Source organism: Neofelis nebulosa, chromosome 5 (assembly GCF_028018385.1).
Source record: "Neofelis nebulosa isolate mNeoNeb1 chromosome 5, mNeoNeb1.pri, whole genome shotgun sequence".
Classification (NCBI taxonomy): Eukaryota; Metazoa; Chordata; class Mammalia; order Carnivora; family Felidae; genus Neofelis; species Neofelis nebulosa.
In genome coordinates, this window is record NC_080786.1 from 88172358 (window position 1) to 88191086 (window position 18729).

General features: G+C 37.6%; 1 protein-coding gene across 9 annotated transcripts in view; it reads left to right on the plus strand.

Moving 5' to 3' along the window:
* LMLN (leishmanolysin like peptidase) overlaps nt 1–18729 on the plus strand; it is a 139415-nt gene that overhangs the window by 1007 nt on the left and 119679 nt on the right. For all 9 annotated transcript variants that reach the window (XM_058731058.1, XM_058731053.1, XM_058731052.1 and 6 more), the window contains exons 2-5: nt 14872–14969; nt 16465–16495; nt 17603–17685; nt 18487–18601. In XM_058731058.1, the coding sequence (XP_058587041.1) occupies nt 14872–14969; nt 16465–16495; nt 17603–17685; nt 18487–18601 (327 nt within the window). The remainder of the gene's footprint in view (nt 1–14871; nt 14970–16464; nt 16496–17602; nt 17686–18486; nt 18602–18729) is intronic.

Below are 18729 nucleotides of genomic sequence, written 5' to 3' on the forward strand. Positions count from 1 at the left end.
TCTTACTTCCTCATAGTTGGGCATAACTTCGTCTTTGCTGGCCTCCAGGCATCCTGTTAGAGCCTAATTGCCTATTCTAACACTATTAACTCCCTTCCTGCACCAAGTGGCTGAGTTGGGCGCCAGGGACGTGATCGCTTTCCTGTGTGGAGAGTTGTATATAGGTAGTTCTAGAGCAATGGTTTTCAGCTTGAGCATGCATCAGAATCACCTGAAGGATTTGTTAAAACACAGATTGCTGCCCCACCCCCACTTTCTGACTCATTAGGTCTGGGATGGTACCCAGAATTTGCAGTTCAAGTTCCCAGATGGTTGATGATGATACTTGTCCAAAGACCACACTTTGGGAACTACTGGTCTAAAGGTTTGGGAAGAAGTTGATAGAGTTAAAGGCATTTGGGGACATTTGGGGAGTTCTCTGAAGACAAAATTCAGGTTTATTTTCAAATTCCTTCACCACATTGCTTTCTTTATCCTGTTCTCCTACCCTGGAAGGGCCTGCCTCCTTCACACTCCATTTTTCTCCCTCTCTACATTCTTTTAGTCCTAGTTTAACTTCCCTAACTTGAAGGCAGTCAGCTGAAACCACTCAGCGGAATTCACTTTCCATTTCATAGTATATCGTATCTGTACTCTCTTCTGGCTCTTAACCAAGTACTGCATTGTGGGGAAGGTTTATTTCTCAGGCATTTCTTTGTAATCTTGTCTTTGTAGTTAAATTGTAAGGTTCCTTTGGATAAGGTTTGTGTCCTTGATTTCTCCGTAGTACTGAGACCACAGTAATCAGCATTCTTTGAGGAAAGGAGACACAGTACTTGGGTCTGAGCGGCATGTTGTGATTGATTTTATAATTTGTCTTCAAGAAAGATTGACCTAGAAATTTTCAGTTCAGCCCAGAAATCTAAGACTACTCATTTTTGTGGTAATTACCAAAAAGTTTTGTGCATACTGTTCATAACCATATGTGCCAAAATATTAAGTTTGGGGCTTGTAGCTGTAGTCCAGCTTTTATCATGACACTGCATTTTGGCTGAATTTTGCTTACTTTTTAGTATTCTTAGCAACTTTATAAATACAGTATTGTTGACTATAATCACTATATTAGATCTCCAGGACTTATATATTTAACTGGTTGCCAGTTTGTACCCTTAAAAAAATATCCCCAATTCCCCCACTTCTGATGAATTCTTGAAAAAAAAAAAAATCCTACAGTGTCCTGTGCTTCTTTCTTTGAATTTAGATTACAATAAGAGAAAGCCGTTCAAAGAACTGCAGAATCTCTCCACTAGAGGGAACCTAGATAGTTTCTTCTAGTGGTTGTTGCTAATGTACAAAACTACAGTTTATATTTGAACATTTCCGTGGATAGGGAGGTTATCTCCAGAGAGAGTCCCTTGCCTTTTGGAGATCACCAGTATTAAAGTTCTTTTTATAGAGCTGAAAACTCTTCCTGAAACTTCCACCCACTATTCCTATTTATGCCTCTTCACTAAACTAACTCAATAGTGATAGTGCTTCAGATATTAAAAATAAGCTGTTAAGTTCTTTTTGAGACTTCTCATCCTTAATACATTTTCCTAGTTCTTAGAGTATGTAATAGCAAGTCCTCCTGCCCATTGTCTTAGCTTTAACTTAGACATAAAGTATATTCATTGTACTCATTCTAGTGACTATGCCTCTGTTAAATGCTGTGGGAAATTATGTAACTTTTTTTTTTTTTGGGACAGAGAGAGACAGAGCATGAACGGGGGAGGGGCAGAGAGAGAGGGAGACACAGAATCGGAAACAGGCTCCAGGCTCCGAGCCATCAGCCCAGAGCCTGACGCGGGGCTCGAACCCACGGACCGCGAGACCGTGACCTGGCTGAAGTCGGACGCTTAACCGACTGCGCCACCCAGGCGCCCCATATGTAACATTTTTTGATGGTGGTGGGAAGTACAAAACATTTTGGGGAAAGAAAGGCGGGGGGTGGGCACCTGGCTGGCTCAGTCAGTAGAGCGTGTGAGTATTGCTCTCTGGGTTGTGAGTTCAAGCCCCATGTTGGGTGTAGAGCCTATTAAAAAAATTTTTTTTTTTGACACATTTAACTTTTCTTTTTCTTTTTCTTTTTTTTTTAAATTTTTGTTTTAATGTTTACTTTTGAGAGAGAGAGAGACAGAGCATGAGCAGAGGAGGGGCAGAGAGAGAAGGAGACACAGAATCCAAAGCAGGCTCCAGGCTCTGAGCTGTCAGCATATAGCCTGACGCTGGGTTCAAACCCATAGACGATGAGATCATGACCTGAGCTAAAGTCAGATGCTTAACCTACTGAGCCACCCAGGCACCCCACATTTAACTTGTTTTCAACTAAAACCTCTAAGTTTTTAAATTATTATTATTATGTAAATTAAAACAAAAAAATGGAATAGTGTAATGAACTCCCATTGACCCATCACCCAGCTTTAACACTTACCATCATTCTCTCATTCTTATTTCCTATACTTCCACCCATTCCTCATCCTCTCGCTTGTTATTGTTACTTTTAAAAGTTGTTGGAGTGCCTGGGTGGCTCAGTCAGTTGAGCTGCTGATTTTGGCTCAAGTCATGATCTTGGGGTTCATGGGTTCGAACCCCATGTTGGGCTCTTTGCTGACAGGTCAGAGCCTGCAGCCTGCTTCAGATTCTGTGTCTCCCTTTCCTTCTGCGCTTCCTCTACTCTCTTCTCTCTCTCTCTCTCAAAACTAAATAAAAACCAAAATTTTTTTAAGTTTGTTATTGTTTTATTTTTTATTTTAGAGCAGGAGTGTGAGTGGGGAAGAGGGGCAGAGGGAGAGGGAGACAGAGAATCCTAAGCAACTTCCACACTCAGCGCAGAGACCCACATAGGGCTCGTTCCCACGACCCCAGGATCATGACATGTTGGACACTCAACTAACTGAGCCACCCAGCTGCCCCTGTTTTTTTGTTTGTTCATTTTTAAGTAATCTCTATGCCCAATGTGGGGCTCAAACTCACAACCCCAAATCAAGAGTCCCATGCTCTACCTACTGTGCCAGCCAGGTGCCCCAAAAAGAGTTCTGATAAAATTTACATATATTGGAAATGCAATAAATGCAATCATGTACATCCACATAAAACTTACAGCCCCACAATATAGAACATTTCCATGTCTCCAGAAAGTTCCCTCCCATCTGGTGCCAGTCAGTCTCTCCCATCCATCCCAGGCAACTATTTATTTTTTCATTATTTTTTCACATTAGACTAGTTTTGCCCCTTCTGGAACTTAATATACTCAAATGGAGTTATATACAATGTATTTCCGATAGCAAATTGTATATAATAGCATTTGCATTTTTGTGATTGATCCTGCTTGGTCATGATATATTATCCTTTTTATATACCTCTGAATTCAGTTTGCTAATAGATTGTTAAAGATTTTTGCATCTATGTTTATGAGTAATGTTGGTTTATGATTTCTTTTTTTTAGTGAAGTTTTTTTTTGTTTTTGATATCAGAACTATACTGGCCTTGCATAATGAGTTGGGAAATGTTCCATCTTCTTGTATTTTCTAAAAGAGTTTGTATAGAGGCACTCGCTGGCTGAGTCAGTGGAGCATGCAACTCTTGGTCTCAGGACTGTGAGTTTGAGCCCCACGTTGGACATGGAGCCTATTTAAAATAGTAATAATAATAATAACAATAATAATAATAAATAAAAGAGTTTATATAAAATTGAAATAATTTCTTGCTTAAATGTTCAGTATAATTCATTATGGAGATCACCTGGGTGGGCCTGCCATTTTCTTTGTAGAGAGTTTTTACGATGTTTTTATTGAGATATAATTCATATACCATAAAATTCACCCACTTAAATGACCAATTCAATGATTTTTAATACATTTACAGAATTGTGCAGCTATCAGCAAAATCCAGTTTTAGAACTTTTCAATCACCTTAAAAGCCATTATCCCCATTTGTAGTTAATCCTTGGGGTGTCTGGCTGCCTCAGTTGGTAGAGCATGCAACTCCTGATCGTCAATTTGAGTCCCATGTTGGATGCAGAGGTAACTAAAAAAATTAAACCTTAAAAAAAAAAAAGAGCCCTTACTTAAAAAAAAAAAAAAATTATAGATTTTTTGTAGATGTGCTTTAGCAGGTTGAGAACATTATCTTCTATGCTTAGTTTTTATCATGGATGGATGTTAAATTTTATTAAACGTCTTTTTTGTATCAATTAATATAATCATGTAGCTTTTCTTCTTTACTGTATTGATATTGTGAATTACATTGATTTTTTTTGATGATAAAAAAAATTGCACTCCTGAGATTAAAACACCAGTTGGTTATGATGTATTTCCCTTTTTACATTTTGCTGGATTTGCCTTGTTAATATTTGTTGATGATTTTGCATATATATTCATGAAGGATATTGTTCTGTAGTTTTTGTCGTTTTTTCTGCAATAACTTTGTTGGGTTTGCTATTAGGGTAATGCTGGTCTCATAGAATGAGTGGAAATATTCCTTCCCCTTCTATTTTAAGGAAGAGTTTGCATATAATCAGTATTTTTTCTTCCTTAAATGTATAGAATTCATTAATGAAGCCATCTCAGCCTGGAATTCTTTCTTTCTTTCTTTCTTTTCTTTTCTTTTCTTTTCTTTTCTTTCTTTCTTTCTTTCTTTCTTTCTTTCTTTCTTTCTTTCTTTCTTTCTTTCTCTTTCTTAATTAATTTCTTTCCTTCTTTCTTTCTTTCTTTCTTTCTTTCTTTCTTTCTTTCTTTCTTTCTTTCTTTCTTTCTTTCTTTCTTTCTTTCTTTCTTTCTTGTTTATTTATTTATTTTGAGAGAGAGAGAGTGGGGGAGGGCAGAGAGGAAGAGAGAGAATCCCAAGCAGGTTCTTCTGCACTGTCAGCGCAGAGCCCGACATGGGGTTCGGTCTCATGAACCATGAGATCATGACCTGAGCCAAAATCAAGTCAGACACCTAACTGAGCCGCCCAGGCACCCCTGGAATTTTCTTTATTGGAGAGTTGGAAATTATGAACTTATTTTCTGTAATAGATGATGGTTTATTCAGGTTATTTCTCCTTGATTGTGTTTTGATTAAGTTACATCTTTCAAAGAATTTCATTCCATTGAAATTGTCAAATTTATGGATGTAAGGTTTTTAAAAATATTTTCTTTTGATATTTTAAATGTCTGTAAAAGATTTGGGTATGAATTCCAGTGTGTGGGGGTTTTTCCACGCACTACGAAGCAAGACTGGCCCCCCAAACCACCATTTCAGACACCAGTCGTAAGTCCAGGTTGTCACCTGAGCTTCTGACCAAATGACTATAGTTTGGAGCTTCCAACAACCCTCTCCTTGGGGTTGATTAATTTGCTAGAGCAGCTCACAAAACTCAGAGAAAAAATTTACTACTAGATTACTAGTTTATTATAAAAAGTGTAACTCAAGAACAACTAGATGGAAGAGATGCTTAGGGTAAGGTATGGAGAAAGTTTCTACACTATCAGAGCATTCCAGTCTCCAGGAATCTCTACATGGTGTAAAAATTAATAAAAGTAAACCTCATTTAGAGGGAGCCATCATGTCCTACCACTCATTGTCAATTGCAGACCCAACAGGAAGTGGTGGACCTTGCATATGGATATTGCTTCACTATCTCAGCGAGAGGAAAAATGTTTTCTTCTTTCCCTGGCAATAGCCCAGCCAATGAGAGACTGTCACAACTCAACCAATGTATACTTCAAAATCCCAGTTTATTCCAGTGGACATTTTGCTTATAACAGCCCCCCAGTTTCCCTTTTTTCTCTATAAAAGAGTATTCCTCTCCTTTGTTCTTCAGACTTGCCTATGGTTTTGTTGTAGCTTGCTTGTCCCTGATTGCAATTCTCTGCTATTCCCAAATAAACCAGTTTTTGCTGGTAAAATAACCAGCAATTTTATTTTTAAGGTTAACAATGTTCACCAACAGGAAACTCTACAAACCCCATCCTTTTGGGTATTATAGAGGCTTGATTACAGAGACATTGGTAGATTAAATGGTCAGCCATTGGGGGGGGGGTGGGGCTGGGTGTCTCAATTGGTAAGCACTCTACTCTTGATTTCAGCTCAGGTAAGATAGAGCCTCACGTTGGGCTTTGTACTGACAATGGGGAGGCTGCTTGTGATTCTTTCTCTCCCCCTCTCCCTACCCCTCTCCCACTCCCACTCTTGTGCTCGCTTGCTCTCTCTCAACAAATAAATATTTTTAAAAATTAATAAATCATTAACCATTAGTGATTCAACTCAATCTGTAGCTCGAGGAGGAGATGGAGACCTCTAATCCCATGGTTGGCCCTACTGGCAACTGGTCCCTATCCTTAGGTGCTTTCCCAAAGCAATCTCATTAACATAACAAGACAGCTTTATCACTCTCATCACTTAGGAAATTCCAAGTTTAGGAGTTCTGTGCCAGAAGTGGGACACAAACCAAATACATACTTCTTATTGTAAGTCACAGTAACACAGTCTGTAAAGTCTGTAGCAATGTCTCCTGTTTCATTCTTGATATAGGTAATTGGTGTTCTCTTTCTTTTGATCGGTTTAGAGGTTTATCACTTGTAATAGTCTTCTCAGAAGACTTCTCAAAGACAGCTCTTGGTTTTATTGATTTCTTTTTCTGTTTTCCATTTAATTGATTTCTGCTCTTTATTCTGCTCTCTTTGAGAGTAATTTGTTCTTTTTCTAGTTTTTTAGGAAGCTTAGACCATTAATTTGAGGGGTTTTTTCCCTAATGTAAGTGTTTAAAGGTACAAATTTTCCTCTAAACACTGCTTTAGCTGTATCCCACAAATATTAATTTGCTATAATTTTCTTTTCGTTCATCTAAAAATATTTTCTAGGGGCACTTGGCTGGCCTAGCCCATAGAACATGCGACTCTTGATCTTGTGGTTGTTGAGTTCAAGCCCCCCTGATCAGTGTAGAGATTACTTAAAAGTAAAGTCTTTATAAAAATATTTCCTAACTCTTTTGTGACTTCCTCTTCAACTCAAGGGTTTAGTTTGTTGTTTTATCTTCAAACATTAGGGGGTTTCCCAGTTTTCTTTCTGTCATTGCATTCTAGTTTAATTTTGTTATGGGTAGAGAACATACTTTGTATGATTCGGGTTTTTAAATATATTTTTAAGAGGTGTTTGTTTATTTTTGAGAGCTCAAGTGAGAGCAGGGGAGGGGCAGAGAGAGGGAGACAGAGGATCCGAAGCAGGCTCCAGCAGAGAGCCCCATGTGGGTCTCGAACTCATAAACTGTGAGATCATGACCTGAGCCAAGTTGGATGCTTAACCAACTGAGCCACCCAGATGCCTCAGGTTTTTTATATTTCTTAAGGTTTTTTTTATAGCCAAAAATGTGATCTGTTTAGGAGAATGTTGCATATACACTTGAGAAGAATGCACATTCCACTATTGTGGGGACAAGGGTTCCATAAATGTCAGTTCAGTCAAGTTAGTTTTTGTGCTATGCAGATCTTCTGTATCCTTACTGATTTTATCTTCTGGTCTGTATTGATTACTGAGATAAGAGTGTTTAAGTCTCCAGCTATAATTGTGGATTTGTCGGTCTTTCATCTTTCAGTTTTTGCTTCATGTAGTATGAAGCTGTGATGTTAGGTGTTTACACTTTTCATTTTATTTTATTTTTTAAAGTTTATTTATCCTGAGAGAGACAGGGAGAGTACAAGTGGGGCAGGGGCAGGGGCAGAGAGAGAGAGAGAATCCCAAGAAGGCTCTGCACTGCCAACACAGAGCCCAGTGTGGGCCTCAAACCCATGAAGACATGAGATCATGACCAGAGCCAAAACCAAGAGTCAGACGCTTAACCAACTGAGCCATCTGATGCTCCAGGTGTTTACACATTTTAGATTGTTATATTTTCTTGTTGAATTGACCCATTTAGCACTAAGTATTATCCTTTTCTTCATCCCTGCTAATATTCCTTGTTTTGAAATATACTTTGTCTAATACTAATATAGTCACTCTGGCTTTGTTTTTGTTAATGTTTACATAATATGCCTTTTTCCCATTCTTATACTTTCAACTCTTTTATGTTTTTATAGTTAATATGGGTTTCTTACAAATAGCAAATAGTTGGATCTTGCTCTTTTACTTAGTCTGACAATCTCTGCTTTTTAATAGGAATGTTCAGTCTATTTACATTTAATGTGATTATTGACATGGTTGGATTTGGGTCTGCAGTTTAGCTGTTTGTTTTCTTTTTGTTTCACTTTTTTGTTTCCTCTGTTTTTCCATTAGTTTTCTATTTTGATCTGTTGACTTTTTAGCTATATCTCTTTGTTTTTCTTTTTCTTTTTTAATGTTTATTTATTTTGAGAGAGAGAGACAGAGTGCATGTGAGTGGGAGAGGAGAGAGAAAGAGAGTGCATGCAAGAGTGAGAGAATCCTAAGCAGGATCCATGCTATCAGTGCAGAGCTGAGACAGGGCTCAATCCCATGAACCCATGAGATCATAACCTGAGACAAATTCAGGAGTCAGATGCTCAACCAACTGAGCCACCCCGGTGCTCCACTTTGCTTTACTTTTTAAATTGAGGTGTAATTAACCTACAATAAAATGTGATATATTTTTGAGTATTTGTGCTAAATGATTACAATAGGTATCTTGTATTTATGATAATATTCATGTTAAATATAGGAACTTTTTAACACTATAGTTTCCTTTACACCCTGGTCATTTTGCTATTTTTTTTTTTTTTAAGATTTTTATTTTTAAGTAATCCCTATACCCACCATGGGGCTTGAACTCACAACCCTGTGATCAAGAATCACATCCTCCTTGGGGTGCCTGGGTGGCTCAGTCGGTTGAGCATCCAACTTCAGCTCAGGTCATGATCTCACAGTTAGTGAGTTCGGGCCCCTCTTCGGGCTCTGTGCTGACAGCTCAGAGCCTGGAGCCTGCTTTGGATTCTGGGTCTCCCTCTCTCCCTGCCCCTCCCCAACTCATGTGCGCGTTCGCTTGCGCTCTCTCTTTCTCTGTCAAAAATAAACAGTAAAAAAAAATTTTTTTAAAGAATCACATGCTCCCTGAAATCATTATTACACTGTATGTTAACTAACTTGGATTTAAATTAAAAAATAAATTAAAAACAAAACAAAAAAAGAATCGCATGCTCTACTGAGTCAGCCAAGTGGCCCCTTTTAATTTAAATATAGATAGTTGACACAATGTTATATTAGTTTCAGGTGTGATTCAACAAGCTTATACCTTATACTGAGCTCACCACAAGCATAGCTACCATCTGTCCCCATACAGCGTTACTAGAATACCACTGACTATATTTCCTATGTTGTACCTTTTATTCCTGTGACTTATAGATTCTATAACTGGAAACCTGTATCTTCTTTCACCCATTTTACCAATCCCTTCACCCACTTTCCCTGTGGCAACCGTCAGTTTGTTTTCTATATTTCTATGTCTGATTCCGCTCATGGTTTATTCATTTGTTTTCTGTGTTAGATTCCACTGTTTTGCTATTGTTGTAATATATATTACCTCTGCATATATTATAAATATCACAATTACAGTTTTATAATTTTAGCTTTAAGGAGTTAATGTCTTGAAAGAAATGAAAAGAAATGTGTGTACAATTGTGTTGAGAGTCTCTAAGACCACCTCAAGGTTTAGTGATTTGCCAGAGGACTCACAGGACTCAGTATATAGTTGTACTCACAGCTAAGATTTATTACAGTGGAAGGATACAAAGCATAATCAGCAAAAAGGCTCATGAAGCAAAGACTGGAGGAAACCAGGCACAAGCTTATAAGAGTTCTCTCCTAGAGGAGTCATATAGGACATACTTAATTCCTTTAGCTGTAACTTGTAACAAGCACAAAATGTGAAGCTCATCTGACCCTGGGTGTCCAGGGTTTTTATATGAGATTGGTTATGTAGGCACAATTTTAGTCACTAAAATTCCAGATTCTGAGGAATAAACAGCTGTTCAGCATAAACTATATTATTTCTATTAATACTTCAGGCATAATGAGCCTACCTTATCACTTAGGGAAATTTTATATCATTGTAGGTAACTGATTACCATTCAGGTTCCCAGACAAGCAAAAGAGAATGTTTGTGCCCCCTCCAAAATTTATATGTTGAAATCCTAACTCCCAAAGTGATGATTCAGAGGTGGGATCTTTGGTAGGTGATTAGGTCATGGGAGCAGAGCCATAATGAATGGAATTAATACTCTTATGAAAGAGACCCCAGAGAGCTCCTTTGCCACTTGTGCCAAAGGACACAGAAAGAATATGGCCTTATGAAACAAGGGGGCCCTCACCAGATACCCAATCTTTATACACTTTGATCTTGGACTTACTAGTCTCCAAAACTGAGAAATGTATTTCTGATGTTTATAATACCATCCAGTTTATGGTATTCTATTATAGCAGCCTGAACTAATACAAGATCCAGGGTACCATCTAGTGTCATTTCCATGACCATGAAGAACTTCCTTTAGATGCAGGAAATGAATGTAGTGCTGATGGTAAATTCTCTTAATTTTTATTAATCTGAAATATATTTATATCCTCTTCATTTTAGAAGGGTAGTCTCATTAGATATTGACTTTCTTTAGCACTTAACTCTTTATTCCATTGTCTCTGGTCTCCTTTTTTTTTTTTAATTAAATACTACTTTTTAGAGCAGATTTAGTTTTGCAGAACTGATAAGAAGGTACAGAGATTTCCCAAATACCCTGTTCCCCCTCACATGCATAGTCTCCCCCATTATCGACATCCCTAACCAGAGTGGTACTTTTGTTATAATTGATGAACCTGTATTGGCACATTATAATCACTCAGAATTCATAGTTCACATTATGATTCACTCTTGATGGGTTACATTCCATGGGTTTGGATAAATGTATAATGAAATGTACTCATTGTTATAGTATCATACAGGGTATTTATACTGCACTAAAAATCCTCTGTGCTTTATTCATATCTTTTCCCACCCTTACCTCCTGGCAAATGCTGATCTTTTTACTGTGTCCATAGTTTTCCCTTTTCCAGAATGTCATATAGTTGGAATCATACAGTATGTCACTTTTTCAGATTGGCTTCTTTCACTTAGTATTATGTACTCAAGGTTTTTCTATGTCTTTTCATAGCTTAATATTTCATCTTTTTAGCTCTAAATAATATTCCATCATTTGGATGTACCACAGTTTATCTGTTAGCATACTGGGGGACATTTTGGCTACTTTTAAGTTGTAGCAGTTATGAATAAAGCTGCTATAAAAATCTGTGTACAGGGGCACCTGAGTGGCTCAGCTGAGCGTCTGACTTCGGCTCATATCATGATCTCGTGGTTTGTGAGCTCAAGCCCCACATCAGGCTTGCTGCTGTCAGCCTGTCAGCACAGAGCCTGCTTCAGATCCTCTGTTCCCCTCTCTCTGCCCCTTTCCCACTTGTGCTCTCCCAAAAATAAATATTTTAAAAAATCTGTGTACAGGTTTTCTGTGTACAGACATTTTGTACACAGTTTTTAACTCATTTGAGTAAATACCAAAGAGCTCAGTTGTTCAGTTGTAATGGTGAGAGTGTGTTTCATTTTATAAGAAACTGCCAAACTGTCTTCCAAATTGGCTGTACCATTTTGCATTCCCACCAACAATGAATGAGAGAGTTCCTGTTGCTCCACATCCTTGTCAGCATTTGAGGTTGTTCTGTGGTCATTCTAGTAGATGTGTAGTAGTATTTCATTATTGTTTTAATTTGCATTCCCCTGATGACATAATATGGAGCATCTTTTCATATGAATGTTTGCCATCTGTATATCTTTTCTGAAGTGTCCAGATCTTTTGTGTATTTTTCTTAAGTAATCTCTATGCCCAATGTGGGGCTCACACTCATGACCCTGAGGGCAAGAGTCACGTGCTCTGCTCTACTGACTGAGCCGGCCAGACACCCCTCATTTGCCCATTTTTTAATCGAGCTGTTCGTGTTCTTAATGTTGAGTTCTTTGTATATTTTGTGTAATAGTCGTTTATCAAATGTGTCTTTTGCAAATATTTTCTGTGGCTTGTCTTCTTCTCTTTATGTTATCTTTCATAGAGCGTAAGTTTTTAGTTTTAATAAAGTTGAATACATCAATTATTTCTTTCTTGGATCATTCCTTTAGTGATGTATCTAAAAAGCCATTGCCAAACTATGTTTTGTCTATGTTTTCTCTTATGGTATCTTCTAAGAGTTTTATAGTTTTGCATTTTATTTTTTAATAAAGATTTTATTTTTTTATTATTTTAATTGTTGTTAATGTTTATTTTTGAGAGGGAGAGAGAACACGAGCAGGAGAGGGACAAAGAGAGAGGGAGACACAGAATCTGAAGCAGGCTCCAGGCTCCAGCTGACAGCACAGAGAGCCTGATGTGGGGCTAGAACCCATGAACCATGAGATCATGACCTGAGCCGAAGTTGGACGCTCAACCAACTGAGCCACCCAGGTGCCCCTTAAAGATTTTATTTTTAAGTAATTTCTGTACCCAACATGGGACTTGAACTTAAAACCCTGAGATCAAGAGTCATATGCTCCACCAAGTGAGCAAGCCAGGCACCCCTATAGTTTTGCATTTTACATTTAGGTGTCTAATTCATCTTGAATTAATTTTTTGTGAAGAATATAAAGTCTTTTTTTAGTTTCAAAAAAATTTTTATTTTTGAGAAAGAGCAAGCGCATTGCATGTGCAGGGGAGGAGCAGAGACAGAGGGAGAGTGAGAATCCCAAGCATACCCTGTGCTGTCAGCATGTAGCCTGATGCGGGGCTAGATCTCACCAAACAGGAGATCATGACCCTAACCAAAATCAAGAGTTGGACACTTAACAACTGAGCCATCCAGGTCCCACAGATTCTTATTCTTTTTTTTTTTTTTTTTTTTAATGTGGATGTCTAGTTGTTTAGCACCATTTGTTGAAAAGACTGACTTGCTCCATTATATTACCTTTGCTCCTTTGTCAAATATCAATTGACTCTATTTATGTGGGCCTATTTGTGGGCTCTCTTTTCTGTTCCATCGATCTATTGGTCTATTTTCTTCCTTTTAAAAACAAATTTTTTTTTAATGTTTATTTTTGAGAGAGAGAGACAGACAGACAGAGTGTGAGTAGGGGAGGGGCAGAGAGAGAGGGAAACACAGAATATGAAACAGGCTCCAGGCTCTGAGCTGTCAGCACTGAACTCACAAACTGTGAGATCATGACCTGAGCCGAAGTCAGATGCTTAACCAACTGAGTCACCCAGGCACCCTATTTTTTTTTCCTTTTAAAAAAATTTTAATTAAAAGACAGTTGATGTATAATACTAGTTTTCGGTGTACAACATAGTGACTTGACAATTACATACATTACAAAATGCTCACCAAAATAAATGTAGTTACCCTCTGTCACTATACAATGTTATTACAGTATTATTGACTATATTCCCTGTGCTGTGCTTTTCATCCCTGTGACTTGTATATTTTATGACTGGAAGTATCTCTTTATCCCCTTCACCTATTTTGCCCATCTCCCTCTCCTCTGGCAACTACCAGTTCTCTGTATTTATGAGTATGTTTTTTTTTATTTTTTTTTAGATTCCACATATAAGTAAAATCATGTTGTCTTTCTCTGTCTGACTTATTTCACTTAGCATCATACCCTCTAGGTCTCTCCATGTTGTCATGAATGGCAAGATGTAATTCTTTTTTTATGACTGAGTAATATTCCATTGTGTAATACCACATCTTATTTATCTGTTCATCTGTTGGTGGACACTTGGGCCGCTTCCATATCTTGGGTATTTTTTTTTTTTTTTTACTTGAATACAATGCTGATTTTATCCCAACTAAATAAAGCAATGCACAACTCACCTGGGCAGTAAGTTTAATTCAGGGGGCAAAGGCAAGAAACAAGGATTTTTTGTGTTTGCTTTAATTATCTGTCACTGCACATAGCTATCTTCCACACCTCCTCTCAGAAAATGCAGGCTAATAAATCCCATACAAAGGAACATAGGAAAGAGAAAAAGGGGAGATGGAATTCATCTAGCATACTGTTGAAGATGGTTTCTCCAAGTTCTCTTCTATAAACTGCTCCATCAACATAGCTCACTCTGGATTATTTTAGTATCATGACCATCTTCCCTGATTTTCATGCACAGACTACATTCTTTGGGATGAGTGGGCATATTGCTTCCATACATAGGGCTAAAGTCTCTGGGACATCCTGGTAATTTATACTGGTTGCAGTTTGGTGTTCTGAATTCTGAAGGTTGGCCAGACTCAGAATTCAGAAGAGTCCAGAGAGACTGCTAAGTCCCTGGCCAGGAACAATAACACCAAGCACAGTGCCAAGAACACTATGCTCCCTCTGTGGCCCGCCAACCGATCTTGGCCTGCTCCTGTGCCACTGCACCATATCTTGGCTGTATTAAATAATGCTACAGTAAATATTTGTCTTCTCTATTGTCAGTACCACAAGTCTGATTACTGTAGCTTTATAGTAAATCTTCAAGTCAGATTATATTAGTCTTCCAACTTTGTTCTTTTCCTTCAACATTGTGTTATTTTGAGTCTTATGCTTCTCCTTATAAACTTTAGAATCAGATTGTTGATTTCCACAATATAACTTGCTTAGATTCTGATTTGGATTGCATTGAATCTATATAGATCAAATTGGGAAGAACTGACATCCTGACATTATTGATTCTTCCTATCCATGAACATGAAATATCTCTTTGTTTATTCTTTTATTTTTCTGGGTATTACACTTGAAATTTAGTTCATTAATTTTAAGTGAGAATTGGCTAATCTATACAATACCTTTTTAAAAATTTTTCACATATGTTCTTTTTTCAGGTCATAAATAAGGTTCATCTTAAGGCAAATCATGTTGTAAAAAGAGATGTTGATGAACATTTAAGAATCAAGACTGTCTATGATAAAAGTATTGATGAGTAAGTACGCCATTATTTTGTCTTTTTAAAACTAAGAATCAAACTATTAAAGATATTTTCATCCAGAAGATCCATAGATGGAGCTATGTGCTAATGCACCTTCAAGATGGAATTAAGCTAAAAATACTTTTTAGTCTGAAAAGATAAAGGCCATGGGATATGATTAAAATCTGTATGTTATGAATAATTTAAACAGAACAGATGTGGATCTACTCGGATGTGGTCAGTACACACCTAGAAGACTCCTCTTCCTCAAAAAATTAAAAACTGAACTATGCTATGACCCAGCAATTGCACTAGGTATTTATCCAAGGGATACAGGTGTGCTGTTTCAAAGGGGCACATGCACCCCAATGTTTATAGCAGCACTATCAACAATAGCCAAAGTATGAGAAGAGCCCAAGTGTCCATCAACAGATGAACAGATAAAGAAGATGTGGTATATATATACAATGGAGTATAACTCAGCAATCAAGCAGAATGAAATCTTGCCATTTACAACTACATGGTTGGAACTAGAGGGTATTATGCTAAGCGAAATTAGTCAGAGAAAGACAAGTATCATGTGACTTCATTCATATGAGGACTGTAAGATGCAAAACAGATGAACATAAGGGAAGGGAAGCAAAAATAATATAAAAACAGGGGACTCTTTTTTTTTGTTTTTTTTCCAACGTTTTTTATTTATTTTTGGGACAGAGAGAGACAGAGCATGAACGGGGGAGGGGCAGAGAGAGAGGGAGACACAGAATCGGAAACAGGCTCCAGGCTCTGAGCCATCAGCCCAGAGCCTGACGCGGGGCTCGAACTCACGGACCGCGAGATCGTGACCTGGCTGAAGTCGGACGCTTAACCGACTGCGCCACCCAGGCGCCCCAAAAACAGGGGACTCTTAAATATAGAGAGCAAACAGAGGGTTGCTGGAGGGGTTGTGGGAGGGGGGATGGGCTAAATGGGTAAGGGACATTAAGGAGTCTAGTCCTGAAATCATTGTTGCACTATATGCTAACTAACTTGGATGTAAATTAAAAAATTAATAAAGTAAAAAAAAAAAAAATAAATAAATAAAAGAAGGCAACTCCTCAGGAGTACTTGGAGGAAAAATAAAAGGAAGAACTGATACATGCCATAAGAACATTTACAAAATTATTAGCCACAGGAATGATGGTGTAATTTTTCATTTAGCATAAGAGAGGTCCAGAAAACACATAAGTTATGAATCTGTAATGGTGTATGAAGATCTATGAGGAGTATTTGATGTCTTTCCTTATCCTTAATTTTCCAAATGAATGAGATAACATGATCATGCCTAGTGTTTTGCTTTGGTACAGAGTTAATTCAAATGCTTATTGAGGTAAATTGAGATTTTGGGGGACTGATACTAGATCCTTCCACAAAGCATTCCTTGGGGCCCCTGCCAGGTATATTCTAAACAAATGAGACAGTGCTGTGCTCCAGCATGGCAATTCTTAATGTTTCATGTCTTCATTTTCAGGTTGCTCCCTGAGAAAAGATACCTTGTAAAGGTATGTAATAAATACTCATGACTTGAATTTGATACTTAAAATGGGTGCATTTTATTGTATATAAATTGTACTTAAAAAAATAAATTTATACATTTCTGTTTTGTGAATGAATAAAAAGTGTTGGTAATGAATGTATTTATCATTTCTTCAAAGGCATCTTTATGATGCACTCATCAAAACTTTTTTCATTTTTTTAATGTTTTATTTATTTTTGAGAGAAAAAGACAAATCATGAGCAGGGGATGGGGAGAGAGAGAGGGAGGCATAGAAACTGAAGCAGACTCCAGGCTCTGAGCTGTCAGCACAGAGCCCAGCGTGGGGCTTGAACTCACAAACTGTGAGCTCATGACCTGAGCGGAAGTCAGATGCTTAACCAACTAAGCCACCCAGGCACCCCTCATCAAAGTTTTGTCCTTATTTGATGCTGAACTAGTCTTCTTATTTTATAATTTGATAATAAATCAGTCTTCTTGTTTTCTTACTTGTTCTCTTATGTTTTGGGAGGAGAACATGCTGAACCTAGGTTGAAAAAAAATTTTTTTGAAATACATTGAGAACACCATTTTCTTGGTAGAAATACTCATTCTCCTGAAGATGGGTTTATCTGATTATATGATATGCTAAAGTTGTCTTTAGAGGTGCTAACCTCCACAGTTTCTTAACTGTTACAGAGTCACACATACACATTAAGCCGATTCCTTATGGGCCACAGAAATTGGTGAGATTGAAATTGATCTTCTAAACATAAGATTTTCCTAACATAAATTCCTTACTGTTAGAATCACCTAATCAGTCTCAGATTTGAAGTAATTTAGATTAATAATTGAGATTTATATTTTCTAATTCTACTTAAGTAGAGATAGGGAAGGAATTTTTCACTTAGTGTTCTCTCCCCAAACTCAACTAGAAAATAAGGAAATTCCTTTGCTCCTAGACTCATTCTCTCCCCTGCCCCTTACTACGCAACCTTTGACTAAATCAGTATTCCAGAATTGTAAGGTTTTTCTCTTTTTTCCCCTCAGTCGTTAATATCCTATCCTATACTTGTTTTAAATATAATTTGTCCTTTAACTATAACTCTGACTTTTTTTCCCAACTTTTATTTAGAACAAACTTTTTCCGCAAGCTATTTCTTATTTGGAGAAGACTTTTCAGGTTCGTAGACCTGCGGGCACTATCTTACTTAGCAGGTATGTCACATTAAGTACATGTCATTTTCTTCAGTTGCTTAGTACTCTGACCTCCCCATTCTACCAGTATGGCAAATTATGAAACTCATACTAGAATATTTTATTATGTTTGTCCTTAGAGACCAAACTGCAAGGTATTTAAAAGGAATAATAAAGCACCTGTTAGGTAATCATTCTTTCCCTGATTTTTTTTTATTTTGAGAGAGAGAGAGAGAATGAGCAAGGGAAGGCCAGAGAGATAGGGAGAGGGAGAATCCCAAGCAGACTCCGTGCTGTCAGTGTGGAGCCAGATGAAGGGCTCAGACCCACAAACCATGAGATCATGACCTAAGCTGAAATCCAGGGTCAGACACATAACCAACTGAGCCACCTAGGGGCCCCAAGATTTTTTTATTTTTAAGAAATCTTGCAACATAGGGCTTGAACTCAAAACCTTGAGATCGAGTTGCATGCTCCACCGACTAAGCCAGCCAGGCACCCCTCTTTTCTTGATTTTCTTTTATGATCTGCTGGATCTTATCCTAAGGTGTAGTTGTCCCCTGTTTGCCATATCTCTTTCTTCCCTCATGTGTCTATAGTATTAGCTTATGAAGTATTTGGGGGTCTGAAAACCCAGGCTAGGAGGATTTCCCATGGAACCCAAATTCTTTCTTAGTCCATTTTTCTAACTAAAATAGTAATCCTTATTAATAAACTAATCTTGCAGCTAGGCTTTTTACAATGTTTTTAACTGCTGTGAACTTCTTCTTCTTCTTCTTTTTTTTTTTTGTAATTAAATTTTGATGTACAAATGAACTAAAGACAACGTGCAACAAACCAACACCAGAAGGAAAATGATCCCCATAGATACTGTACTGGGGAATTTGCAGAGCATACAAAATGCGGCCCAGTTATAGTGCCTGAGGAACACCTCCAGGTAATCAAACCTACTCCTAGCAATGTTTTTACTCTTTAGGATGAACTGAGAAATGGAGATTTTCAATCTGTGTCACCAAGAAATTTTTATAGACTTAAGTTTGAAAGCTTTATTCTTCATTACCAAAA